The sequence below is a fragment of the Marmota monax genome, unplaced genomic scaffold (assembly GCF_021218885.2).
Source record: "Marmota monax isolate L192 unplaced genomic scaffold, Marmota_monax_Labrador192_F-V1.1 WCK01_AAM20220418_F8-fsc00023, whole genome shotgun sequence".
NCBI classification, from domain to species: domain Eukaryota; kingdom Metazoa; phylum Chordata; class Mammalia; order Rodentia; family Sciuridae; genus Marmota; species Marmota monax.
Genome location: NW_026692907.1, coordinates 1,860,515 through 1,874,811, shown reverse-complemented (window position 1 = coordinate 1,874,811; position 14,297 = coordinate 1,860,515). Strand labels below are relative to the sequence as shown.

Below are 14,297 nucleotides of genomic sequence, written 5' to 3'. Positions count from 1 at the left end.
AAAAAAAATTACTATTGACTCCACATAGTACCATTCTCTTTCCTTCTCATTAAAATCAACATAAAAAAGTTTTCTTCATTTCTCTGTTCATCATTCAACTTGTTTGGCCCAGCATTCTCTGAAAACAGGATCTACCAAGATGTCTCATGACTCCCATCATGCCAAATTCAAGAGTCAATTCCACTGTCATCTCACTCAACTACTCAGATCTGACACAACTGCCTGAGTTTTCTTGAATATTTCCTGTTGGATTCTAAGACACTTCTCTCTCCTGTTTCCTAGCACATTCTGGATGCTCCTTCTCAAACTCCTTTTTTGGCTTCTCCTAATTTTCCAATGAACTTCTGTATATCCTTTTCTTTTCTCTATATACACTCCATATTCTTTCTAGGTAATCCCATCCAATCCACAACTGATGAATAAAATAATTTCTCTACCCCTAACCACCACTATGAGCTGCAGCCCAGAACTCAAACTATCTTCTTGTTTTTTTTTTTTTTTTTTTGGGGGGGGTACCAGGGATTGAACTCAGGGGCACTCAAAACCACTGAGCCACATCCCCAGCCCTATTTTGTATTTTATTTAAAGACAGGGTCTCACCGAGTTGCTTAGTGCCTTGCTATTGGTAAGGCTGGCTTTGAAATCATGATGTTCCTGTCTCAGCTTCCTGAGCCAGTGGGATTACAGACATGCACCACTGCACCTGGCTTCATTTTTTTTAGTTGTAGATGAACACAATACCTTTATTTTATTTTATGCAGTGCTGAGGAGTGAACCCTGTGCCTCCTATGAGCAAGGCAAGCACTCTACCACTAAGCCACACTCCCAGCCCTCAATCACCTTCTTGAGAACTCAAGCACCTCAGAAATGAACAGGCCCAAAAGAAAGTTTTTATCCTTGACTTTATCACTATTATAAACATGCATCAATAAGTGGAAAAATGTATTGGTTGGATATCAAACACCGAAGTATCCACAGATAATGGCAATGCAAAAGGCATAAAATAAGAAATGTATCTAAATAAAATACAAAACAGGGCTGGGGATGTGCCTCAGTGGTTGAGTACCCCTGAGTTTAATCCCCAGTACCAAAAAAAAAAAAGTACAAAATAAAATGTTTTGAATGAGCAATGTTCACATAATCCTAATGTAAATACTGATTACAGATTTAATTGTGCTATAAACTTGTTGGGAACTGCATAAAGAATCTGTAGAAATATATGTAGGAGAACTAAATTTTTATTTATTATAGTAACAAAATAAATATCTAAAACTGCAAAATCAAGAAACTGCAGTTAAGCATTATATTTTGAAAAGTAGAAGTAAATAAATAGCTATAAGAATAGAAATTTATCTTGGGGAACAAGTTTTACAATTTCTTTTCTTTTCTGTGGTGCTGAGAATTGAACCCAGGGCCTTGTGCATGCAAGGCAAGCACTCTAACAACTGAGCTATATACCCAGCCTACAATTTCTTTTTAATGGGGCCTTTAGACCTATTTAATTTTTTAAGCTGCATTCACAAAATACCTGCATTTTTACAAAAGTTAAATGAAGATCAACTCAACCCACCTTAACTGCCATGAAGAGCTCTTCTTGGAGTTGTGCAATTTGCTCTGGTGATAGCTAAAGGCAAGAAAAAGCAAAAAGTGAAGTATCCAAGCTGTATGAGGAGGAAGAGCACGATCTTGACCTAAATGTCACATACCTGCAGTGCTAGAATAGAGGTGATGCTCACTGCCATAGTTTGCATTTTGGGGTTCTCATGCCTACAGAGCCATTTCATAACAAACTTGGCAGCATCAAACCTGAAAAGAAGTGTTTATTTTTCTCAATATTACATAGTTTGTGAAACTGTACATGGCAAATCACTCAGCCTACCCCAACAAATCCTGTAACAAAAATAGTTTTGAACTTATAAAGCCTCAACTATGAAAATGAGCATTTAGGAGATAAGATGGAACAGGAGAGTATACAAATAGAATGAGTACGCATGGGGTGCAGATCAAAGGAAGGGTACCTGCAGAGCATGAAAGCAGCAGCCCTGGATTCAATCCTCAGAACCAAGGGGTAATAAAAAGAGCAAGAGAAAAAGAATAAAAATACAACACTGGGGCTGTGGTAGAGCTTGCCTCACACAAACATTGGGAGACATTGGGTTCAATCCTCAGCACCATATAAAAAAATAAAGATATTGTGTTCATCTACAACTAAAACATATTCTTTTAAAAAACAGAACACTGGATAAGCAGATCCAAAGAAACCTTTTTTTATTTTTATTTATTTCTGGGGATTTATTTTTATCCTTTCTGGGAACTGAACCCAGGATCTCACATAGTAGTAGGCAAATGCTCTTTTACTGAGCTACATCCCCAGCCCTTTTCATTTTTTATTATGACATGGAGCCTCACTAAATTGCCTAGGCTGGCCTTGAACTTGTGATCCTCCTGCCTAAGCCTCCCAAGTAGCTGGGTTTATAGCCCTGTGCAACTATGCCTAGCAAAAAAACTTTTTAGCATTTAGTTCCTACTACGATGAGTTTCCAAAGAGGTAGTAATTTGTAATCTGAATTGTGGACAGTGCCAAAACACCACAGCAAACTTACTATCCATAACCCTTCACCCACAAATTACAGACTGCATGGATATCAAATACTGAAGTAGCCACTGAAAACAGCAATGTAAAAGGTGTAAATGTTAATATACAACACCATGTGAAGAGAACTCCCACATACTTCTTAAGGACATAAAAGATTTGAATAAATGGCTGGGCGTGGTGGTGCATTCCTGCAATCCCAGCGTCTTGTGAGGCTGAGGCAGGAGGATCACAAATTCAAAGCCAGCCTCAGCAAAAAGCTGTACTTAATTTTTCTGCTTTCTGCAGTTAACTAATCTAAATGCTTTAAACTCGTGAATCTGGAAGATCACAAAGGCTTTGAAAAGAATCCCAAGAATCCCTCTATAACATCTAGGATGATAATGATTTTTTAAATTATTATTAAATAATCAATAACAAAATGAATGACTAAGATTCTTCATATGGCCAATACCTCTTAAACTATGTACTGTGACAGATAATTTATAAACATTATCATATCAAATCCTCAAACGAGTTACTATTTTACAAACAGAGGAAACATGTGCAGAGACAATGGAAGGGCTAGAACTTGAGTCCAAGTGCATTTTATTCTTTGGAGCTCATTATTTTTTTTACCCACTGCCTGGTCCTGGAATCACTTTGGGAGAGAACATTTACAAATATAGTACCATGGATCACTACTGTGTGTTAGGCTCAAAACAGCCTTCTGCACAAACACCGTGTCTGAGCCTTAATCAGGCCTTGGCCAAACTAATAATCAAATGCCAACAGTGCTCAGAGGAATACTGGCCAGCACCCTAATCAGATGACCAACTTCTATTTATACTTGCCTGTCAAACGGAACATCCACAAGAATCCTGGAATTGGTTAAGGAAAGAAGACAATTCTTCTGTAACTTTTGGGTAAAAAGAGAAAATAATTATGAGTAAATGTAATACTCCATTCTAAATACAGGTTCCAAACATTTGGATGGTGCTAAAATGAGCTTTTCTTATTGGGAGCTCACTGCTGTACCTAGCTCTCTTCAAGTTTTTCCTTTAAACCTACAACTGATGACTGCCATGCAGGAATGAAGACTAATTGAGCCAGATCTTTTAACTTTTCAAGAACAGGCGAAAATACAGATTTCTTAAATGAGAAAGATCACCTTCCTTATTATATTTTTAAATAGCAACTCCCACTGGGACAGGCACAGTAGCAGATGTCTGTCATGCTAGAAAGTCAGGAGGCTGAGGCAGGAAGACCAAAAGTTTAAGGCCAGCCTCAGCAACTCAGCAAGGCCCTAAGCAATTTAGCAAGACCCTCTCTCAAAATAAAAACATAAAAAGGGCTGGGAATGTAGTTCAGTGGCAAAACACCCCTGGATTCAATCCCCAATACCAAAAAAAAAAAGAAAATTATATCTATCTCCCTCTCTCAATTCCTATCATAAAGACTCATTTAGATCTGACAAATTTTTTCACCTGTGTAACCATCACCACCACAAATCAAGAAAAAAACATTTCTATCATCCCCAAAGAGTTCTACTATGCCCCCATCCTGGCAGCCTCAACCCCAGAAAATTACAGTTATAGTTTTTTTTTTCATTTAAGGTTTCACAAATGGAATCATATAGTATCTACTCTTAGAATATTTTGCCCGGCAAATGTTTTTGAGATTCATCCCTGTTGCATGTATCAGAACTTCATTTCTTTCTATGCCAAATAGTATTTCCTTATACCAATATACCACAATTTATTTATTCACCCAATTTTTTTAGTAATTATGAACAAGGTACTATGAACATTCCTATATAAACATTTATATAGACATATATTTTATTCTCTTTGCTAAACACGTAGGTGAGAATAACTGGGTAGAATAAAAAATGTATATTTCATTTTTAAAGGAATTACCAAACAGTTGAACTGGTAGTTATCATTTCACATTCTTACAACCAAATGAGAATTTCAATTGTTTCATACCCTGCCAACACTTGATGCCTTCTAGTTATTGGCCAGTCTAAGGGGTATGCAGTAGTTTCTAGAAGGAGTACCAGTATCTCACTATAGCTTTAAATTGAATTTCCCAGGTAACTAAGAGTATTGTAGCTGGACACCAATGGTGCACACCTGTAATCCCATCAACTTGGGAGGCTGAGATAGAGTACAAGTTCAAGGTTAGCCTGGAAACTTGGCAAAAAACTGTCCTAAAATTAAATATAATAATAATAATAATAATAATAATAATAATAATAATAATAATAATGGCTGTAGATGTACTCAATGGTAAAGCACCACTGGATTCAATCCACACACACATCCCCAAAAAATTACTGAGGTTCTGGAAATTGAACCCAGAATCTTGTCTGCTAGGCAAGCACTCTGACATTGACACTCTGACACTCTATATGCCCCCAACCCTTTTATTTTTTATTTTGAGACAGTCTCACTAAGCTGTTCAGGCTGGCCTCAAAATTGCAATCCTCCTGCTTCAGTCTCCAGAGTAGCTGGGATTATAGGCATGCATTTTTAAAAAATTTTAACCTCATTGCTTATCTGTATTTCCTATTTTTCTATACCAAACATCATATATTCCTTATCTATTTTGTCTCTCTCCCTCCCTCTCTTCCCCTCTTTCTCTCTCTCTCTCTCTGATACAATGAAAAACCAGAACTAAAAAATACACATTTGTATTTTTTGCAAGTCATCCATGGGCTGTGTGTGTGAGCTATGCTCATTGGAGCGATATTTTGAGGGGACAGGTCTGGCATTACGCGCTGACTGGGCTGTGCGACAAGTGCACCTTTCCTCTTGCTCAGCCTGTGATCGCACACAGCACCTGAGATGGGTGTGATTTGCCAAGATGTCAATCAACCTGCTGAACATAAGACAACACAAAATAAGACTCCACCTCTGAAATATCATCCCCTGCCTTATTTGGTGAAGAACATTCCACTGAAGCTCCTTTGTGTGTGTCTCCTTTGTGTGTGTGTGTGTCTGGGTGTGCACTCTTTCCAGCGCTGTCCAGTGTAGAAGCTGACCCTTAAGGTGGCAGATCAGTCCCACCCTAGATCTGAGAAACTCATGTCCTTATGTTGTGTGATTTCTTCACTGTTTTCCTAGTTTAATGTTGCAGCCAGCTCTTTTGAACCCAGCTCATCTTGTCAGTGTGGGCACCTGGGGAGAGTAAAGTATTTGCCCTGATCTTAAAAAGCACAATTAAAATTTCAATCAAAATTACCTGTTGGTAATGGGGGAAATTTTTCAGAGCCTTGAAAAGTAGACAAGTGACTTCTGATAACAGGCGAACAGGCATTCCCTGGGCCAGACCCTGGCGTGTTAAGTTGAGGGCACAAGCACTAGCTGTGAATTGCACTGGTAAATCCATTGGATGATTCCTCATTCCTACAGCCACAAGCTGAAGATAAACATGGTTTGAGAGTATAGAACAACATCAACATTCTTTTTACTGCCTTGTGCTTGTTCTGGTTGGCAAAATATTTGCTCTTTATCATAACAGTAACAGATATTCCTTATCCTCAGCATTTACTCTTTAGGACATTAAGGTATTACATCAATACTCTCTAATTAAAAGTCAGTCATTAACTTTCTGTGTGACTTTGGACAAGTTGCCTCCTTTCTCTGGAACTCCCATTTCCTCACACCTAAAACTAATTTCACAATCTTTCCTTGGGCCTCACTCCATTCAAGGTATTCCAATAGGCATTTCAGAGAACACAAATATGAACCAGACTTATATCTTATTCTTTAGTGTAAAGCCTTGTAAGAGCAACAGTGCACACGGGCAAACACTGTGAGGGATTCCAACAACATGAAACTAAAAAAAGCCCCATCAAAGACATACAAATAAGTGATGCTGAGGTAGATATGGAGGGAGCACTCATTTCTGGAAAGAAATCAAACATACAATTACTTATCTAATTGAACCAAGTAATCTGAAAAAAACTTCCTTTCTAGGGTATAGTTACCTTTAAAACAGCAGGCATGTGTACATGCATTGAAAATGTCTCTGTAAAGAGCCTGTAAAGAGCTTCCTTCATAAAACATGACCTGTTCCCATATCGGCTCAGTGCTTCGGAAATCTGACCCATACTGGCTCCTCCAGCAACCTGAAAAAGAAGCACATTACTAATAGGTTTTACCAGTCATGCCCAAGCTTCCAATGTTTGAAACAATATTAAGAGCTGTTCAATGATATATTCCAGGTGGTTTACAAAGTTGTTCTCATTTAGTCAGAGAGGTAAAGTATGCTGCTAATTTAACAAAGCAGTAAACTGGAGAAATCAAAATTAAATACCATCTCCCTATAACTGTATTACAATTGATACTTCAACTGAGTACAATCCTCAGTAATGCAAAACAAGAGAAAAATACTCAACTAATATAATGAGTTATGTGTAATTTTTTAATGTTAAATTATTGAAAGCTAGATTAAAATTAATTGAAGAGTTATATTTTATTTTATTTTTTTTAAAGAGAGGGAGAGAGAGAAATTTTAATATTTATTTTTCAGTTTTCCGCGGACACAACATCTTTGTATGTGGTGCTGAGGATCAAACCCAGGCCGCACACACGCCAGGCAAGCACGCTACCGCTTGAGCCACATCCCCAGCCCCAAGTTATGTGTAATTTTTTTAACAACCAAAAATAATGAATGCATATAATGTTTCTCAAATAATCCTATAGAATTAGACAAAAAAATAGAAAAATGGTCATGTAAAATAATACAAAAAGACTAAGGATATAGTTCAGTTGGTAGAGCATTTACCTACCATGTGTGAGGCCCTATATTCAATCCCCAGCAACATAAAATAGAAAAAGAAAAAGGAATTGATTTTAATTTTTTTGAGTAGCATTTCTTTCTTATTTATATAGTATCATAATTCTTCCATGCTATCCCTGAATAACACATTTTAAACAGTCAATATGAAGACTTTGGATCTGGAAAATAATGGCATTCACCTGACTCCAAACCACCCCTACTCCCAACACCCTCATATCATCTCTTCAAACGATAAAATCAACAAAGAATTTAAACAAACTAGACATGACAGTTTACAGCATTACTGGGTAGTGAGGGGAAAAAAGAAGGAAATGGGGGAGGGGAGATTAAGGATCATGCAAAAGAAAAAGAAAACCTTCACCATTCTACCATGACAAATAACATCATCACCCATTGGATGATCTCACTCCACTAAATTGACAAGAGACTGCTTTTAAGTTAGGAACCTGATCAACCAAATGCCCGAAAATGAAAAGATTAAAATCAATTCCATATAAAACATTTTTGAGAATGTCAGAAAAATGAAAACCTACATATTTTGGCTAAAAAAAAAAAATCTTTCCATAAATAAAAAATAAATCAGAAGACAATTATACCATAGCACAGCACTCCAAACTTAATATTCTTTTTTTTAGTTGTAGATGGACACAATATCTTTATTTTTTATTATTATTATTTTATGTGGTGCTGAGGATAGAACCCAGGGCCTCATGCGTGCAAGGCAAGTTCTCTATCACAGAGCCACAACTCCAACCCTCAAACTTAATATTCTTAACACACATTTTGGTATATGAAAATATATATATATATATATATATATATATATATATATATATATATATATACAGGCACAGTGGCACCCACCTATAATCCCAATGACTTGGGAGACTGAGGCAGAAGGACCAAAAGTTGAAGGTCAGCCTCAGAAACTTAGAGAGACTCTGTCTCAAAATAAAAAATAAAACTGTCTGGGAATGTAGCTCAGTGGTAAAGCACTCCTGGGTTCAATCTCCAGTGCCAAAACAAATCATTAATATCAAGGAGCTAAAGCAAGGGTTTATTAAATTCTGGAAAGAAAAAGATAAAATTTTACCAAATAGAAAGACTAAGTTACAGGGTACACAAGGAAGAATAGAGTTAATTTTTTTTTTTTTTAAATATAGTATGGGTAATAGCATGGTGCTGCTTGCCTCTAATTCCAGAAATCTGGGAAGCTGAGGCAGGAAGATTACAAATTCTGAGGCTAGCCTCAGCAATTTAGCAAGGCCCTAAGCAACTTTGTGAGATACTGTCTAAAAAAATAAAAAGGGCTGGGAATGTGGCTCAGTGGTTAAATATCCCTGGATTCAATTCCGAGTACCTCTCCTCAAAAAAAATTGAGTAAGTAAGAAGAATATAGCAGGAAAATTGACTTCTTCCCCACCTCCACCCCCACTCCAACACTGAGAATTGAGCCTAAGGACAATCTACCAACTGAGTTATACCTCTTTTCATTTTGTGTCAGGGTCTCACTAAGTTGCAGAAGCTGGCCTAAAACTTGCAATCCTCCTGCCTTGGCCTCTAGAGGTATGCACCAAATGTATCCAGCCCAAACAGTTGTATCCTATGCAGTGCCCAGGATCCAACCCAGGGCCTCATGAATGCTAGGCTAGCACCATACCACTGAGCTACATTCCCAGTCAAAATAAGTAAAAACTTAAAACAGAAAGCAGAAGCAGAAAAAGATCTAGAGAATCATTACAGAATAAAATGAAAGAATATCAAACCTATACAGACAAGTTTCTGTAGGAAAAATGAATACTTGAAACTACCATCCTAGAAAACTGTCTAGATAGAAAAGACCTAGGGGACTCAGGGTGTATCTCAGTGGTTGAGGCTCAGGGTGTATCTCACTGGTCAAACTCTTGTATAGCATGTACACATGTTCATCCCAGGCACAAACACCTAAAGAAGAAAATGTGAACATAGTTAGTGTCTCTACAAAATACTTTTACACAGCCAGGCAAGGTGGTGCAGGCCTGTAATCCCAGCTTCTTGGGAGGCTGAGGCAACAGCATTACAAATTCAAGACCGGCTTGGGCATCTTAGTGAGACCTTGTCTCAAAATTTTAAAAAATGAAAAGAGGATATAGATATAGCTCAGTAGTAGAGCTCTCCTGGGTTCAATCACCAACATCACACACACACAGACACACACACACAATACACTTCTGAACATATACATTTAAATATATTTTGCTTTTCACAAAATAAGCCAATCCCCAAAAAAACCAAAGGCCAAATGTTTTCTCTGATGTGTGGATGCTAATTCATGACGGGGGGAGGGGGCAGTGGGGAGAGGCTAGGGAAGAATAGAGTTACTTTATAATAGTTAGAGGGGAGTGAAGGGAGGGGAAGGGGAATGGGGGTAGGAAGGATAGTAGAATGAATCAGACAAAATTATTACCTATGTACATAAATAACTATATGACTGGTGGGATTCTACATCATGTATAACTAGAATAATGAGAAATTATACTCCATTATATATGATGTATCAAAGTGCATTCTAAACTGGACACAGTGGCACACTCCTATAATTCCAGCGGTTGGGTAGGCTGAAACAGGAGGATGGCAAGTTCAAAGCCAGCCTCAGCAATGGCAAAGTGCTAAGCAACTCAGTGAGACCCTGTCTCTAAATAAAATACAAAATAGGGCTGGGAATGGGGCTCAGTGGCCAAGTGCCCCTGGGTTTAATCCCTGGTACCAAAAAACAAAAAGTGCATTCTATTGTCATACATGACATTGTATATATCTTTTCAAAATAACACCATGGGTGGGCTGGAGTTGTGGCTCAGTGGTAGAGCACTTGCCTAACGTATGAGGCACTGAGTTCAAATTTCCGTACCACATATAAATAAAAGTCCATCAACATCTAAAAAAAAAAATAGTAATAAAAAAAAAGAAAGTCACACTGTTAAAAAAAAAAGAAAAGAAAGAGGGACTGGGCCTGGGGCTGAGTGGCAGAGCACTCGCTTAGCATGTGTGAGGCTCTGAGTTCAATCCTCAGCACCACATAAAAATAAATAAATAAAATAAAGGTATTGTATCCAACTACAACTGAAAAAAAAAAAAAGAAAAAATGACACCATGGGTTGAGGATACAGCTCAGTTGTAGAGTGCTCACCTAGCATGTGCAAGGCCCTGGGTTCAATTCCCAGCCCAAAGTTATAAACTTATTCTGGCAATGCTCAAAACATTTCTTTTTGGTGTTGCTAGGAGCCAGGCCTGGTGGCACATACCTATAATCCTAGCTATTTGGGAGGCTGAGGTAGGAGGAATACAAGTTTGAGGCCAGCCTGGACCAGTTAGCAAAATCCTGTCTCAAAACAAAAATTAAAAAGGCTGAGTGTGTAGCTCAGAGGAACAGCAACCCTGGGTTCAATCCCTAGGACGCCCCCTCCAAACACACACACACACACACACACACACACACACACACTACTGAGTGTAGTTGAGAGGCAGATGATCAATATGGCTAGCACTATTACAGGTGTGTCCCACCAAGCCTGGCTATCCTCAGTTCTTTAAAAAGATGTGATGAACACATCTTTATTTATTTATTTTTATGTGGTGCTAAGGATGGAACCCAGTGCCTCATATATGCAAGGCAAGTACTCTACCACTGAGCCACAACCCCAGAACCCTCCTCAGTTCTTAAGAGAGGTAAAGAGCATAAGTTTTAAGAGTCACAAAGATTTGGATTTGGATGCAGGTACCAGCTTTAAAACTGAATGGTTCATTCCATGATGGTAAGTAGCCAAATCTCTCTGAGCTTCCCTTTCCTCATCTGTAAAATGGGAGGATTAAAGAAGAAAACAATGGGCAAGCACAACACCGCCACATATGAGGTAATCGATAATGGCTATAATTATTATCAAGCTAGACTGGGAGACATGGAAGCAGGAATTGTATCTTAATGTAACTGTATCTTAATTTAACAGTTAATAATTATTGTGCACCCATTATATCACAACCTATCACATAGTGGGTGCACAATAATTATTATTTTTTTTTAACATTTATTTTTTTTAGTTTTTGGCGGACACAACATCTTTGTTTGTATGTGGTGCTGAGGATCAAACCCGGGCCGCACGCATGCCAGGCGAGTGCGCTACTGCTTGAGCCACATCCCCAGCCCGCACAATAATTATTAACTGTTAAATCTTAAGGATTGTTTTGTTGTTGTTGCTTTTGCAACTAACACCAAGTACACATTCTGGTGAACAGCAAGAACTTAACAATGTTCTGAACAAATGAAACAAAACTTATTTTAATGAACAAACCCTCAAGCCTTGCTTTGTAGTAAAGAAGTCAGAATAACCAGCATCTGTAGCGAGGAGCCCAACAAATTGCATTTCAGGTCGCTGCTGTATAAATCGCTCTACAGCTCCATCAGTGATACAACTGCCGCCAGAAATATCCAGGGACACAACATTTGGCAGGATATCCTCCTGCTGTAACAAATGAAAAGCTAAGTCTGATTTGAGTTGCCTGTGATTGGAAATATCAAGGTGACGCAGATATTGAAGTTCTCTGATGACTCCAAGAATTTGTGGTTTGGTCATGGTCAGGCATTTCAGGTAGTGCATTGTGAGAAACTTGAGTCGATCCTTACAGTTAAGGAGTGCAGAGATGTTCGTGACCAGAGTATTGGAGATGTCCAAGTTTTCCAGGTTTGGTAACTGAGAAACATTAGCCAGATCTTCAGTATGAAAGCAAACGTTGAAAACACTTAAAATACAAAGTCCAGTGAGCTGACCAAAGGACAGCCGTTTTGAATCTTGAGGAATGCTTGTCGAGTCTAATAGAAGACACCGGAGATTTTGCTGGATCCAGCTATTGCTGCAGAGTGCACTTAAGATATCTGGGATTGGAAGGTCAGAGTGCACTGCAGTGGCATCTACTTCAACAAGCTTATGATGGCAGAAGGCTTTTATGAAGGCAGCTGCAGAGATTTTAGCTTTCTGGATATTTACCATCTTCAGGTTCATTTGGTTGCCTTGGAAAATACTTGCTGTTCTATCAGTCAGCTTGCCTATAAGAGAAGCAGAACTAGCTTGTAATGACAATGAGATCTCATGTCTTTCCAGGATGCAATGTGGAATGAACAGACGGACAGATGCTAAGAATAATAAAGACTACATTTACCACTCACTCTATGCCAGGCATTGTTCTAAATTCTTTACCAAGATTATCTCACTCTTGCACTAACATATACAGGAACTACTACTACTATATTATATAGATGAGGAAACTGAAGCTTGAAGAGGTTAAATAACTTGCAAGTTTAAAATATGTGGTAAGTTGGACTCCAGAGACCAAAGTGATATTTATAGTAACCTTATTTATAGAAATGAAAAATGAAACCAAACAGGTATGTAAGTGACATATAAATGTAAATAACTCTTTGCTTACTTATCACTTCCCCCCTCCCCCAGTACTGAGGATGGAACACTAAGCCTTCCATCCATCTTTTTTTTGAGGTACATCTTGCTAAGTTGCCCAGGCTGGCCTTGGATTTGCCCTCTCAAACTCAGAGGCGCAAACAATCCTCCTGAGCAGCTGGAACTACAAGCGTGCCTCCCTGCTTTACCTAATAATTTCTCTGCATCTTTCTATGTTTAGATATACAAATATTTACCATTATGTCACAATTGCTTATAGCACTCAATTGGGTAACATGATATATGAGTGTATATCCTAGAAACAACAGGCTTTACCATCTATCTATGTTTGTGTAAGTAAATTATGATGTTCACACAGTTTGTTTGTTTGGTACTGGGGATTGAATTTAAGGGCACTCTACCACTGAACTACATCTCTAGCCCTACCTATTTTTCATTTTGAGACAGAGGCTCACTATGTTTCCAAAGCTGGCTCAAACTTGCAATTCTCCTTCCTCAGCCTCCTGAATCGCTGGTATTACTAGTAGGTACCACCCATCTGGTAGATCTTTTTTAGAATATGTGCCCATTGTTAAGTGTGGCATGGCTGTAGTCAAGAAAGTATGTAAACCCAGGTAGTCTGGTTCTAAAGCCACAGCTCTAAATCTTTAATCCTTACTGCCTTTAAGGGGAAGCCAAATAAGTAGAAATCTTATTAAGCAGCAGCCACTGAGAGTGGAACAAAATTAAAAGAATACCATGACTCAGCAATCCAGAAAAGAAAACAGGAAACAAGGAGATATTTGGACACATGGTTCTGAAGCTCAGAATAAAGGACTAAGCTGAGAACTCTGGGGAATTAGTAGTAGTAACTAAACCTAGGAAAATTACCCAAGAAGTGTGCAAAGTAAGAAGGGTTTTCAATGTCATGTATATCTAAAAAAAATAAAAATATATAAAAAAGAAGGTATTCAAAATAAAACCTTACTTATGGTATGTACAAGCAGAAAGCTAATTATGGAACAGCTCAGGAAACAAGAAGAAATCAGAAACACTAAGTCAGAAAAGTCACCGACAGCAAATGAACATGACAATTCTAACCTCAAGAACTCCTGCTTTGGGTGTTTGCAATGATAATCCATCTACAGCCATAATAATCATAGCAACAATCAACCAGAAAAACTTCACAGAACCATGAATGAAGTACAAGGAAACACACACATAGCCTGAATCTGATCAAACATCCAATTAACACAAAATACAGGGATCAGAGAAACATGTCAATATCAGAGCACACAGGGATGGATGGAGGTAGGGCACTCGCTTAGCATGTGTGAGGCACTGGGTTAAATCCTCAGTACCACATAAGGTAAAATAAAGACATTGCAATCACCTATAACACATATTTTATATATATATAATATATGCTCAGTTAATAATGGCAAAATCCAGACTGTATAAAATTCTACAGAACAAGCAACTGGTTTCTT

The 14,297-nt window shown here is 38.1% G+C and overlaps 2 protein-coding genes across 2 annotated transcripts in view; one reads left to right on the top strand and one right to left on the bottom strand.

Moving 5' to 3' along the window:
• Echdc2 (enoyl-CoA hydratase domain containing 2) overlaps nt 1-11,560 on the top strand; it is a 64,983-nt gene extending 53,423 nt beyond the window's left edge. Inside the window, exon 10 of the mRNA XM_058581467.1 lies at nt 11,456-11,560. Coding sequence (XP_058437450.1) covers nt 11,456-11,545 — 90 coding nt within the window. The 3' untranslated portion in view covers nt 11,546-11,560. The remainder of the gene's footprint in view (nt 1-11,455) is intronic.
• Zyg11a (zyg-11 family member A, cell cycle regulator) overlaps nt 1-14,297 on the bottom strand; it is a 39,439-nt gene that overhangs the window by 17,526 nt on the left and 7,616 nt on the right. The window contains exons 3-8 of the mRNA XM_046450886.2: nt 11,707-12,458; nt 6,567-6,707; nt 5,819-5,995; nt 3,427-3,491; nt 1,707-1,806; nt 1,571-1,624 (exon numbers count right to left, since the gene is read on the bottom strand). Of these exons, the coding sequence (XP_046306842.1) occupies nt 1,571-1,624; nt 1,707-1,806; nt 3,427-3,491; nt 5,819-5,995; nt 6,567-6,707; nt 11,707-12,458 (1,289 nt within the window). The remainder of the gene's footprint in view (nt 1-1,570; nt 1,625-1,706; nt 1,807-3,426; nt 3,492-5,818; nt 5,996-6,566; nt 6,708-11,706; nt 12,459-14,297) is intronic.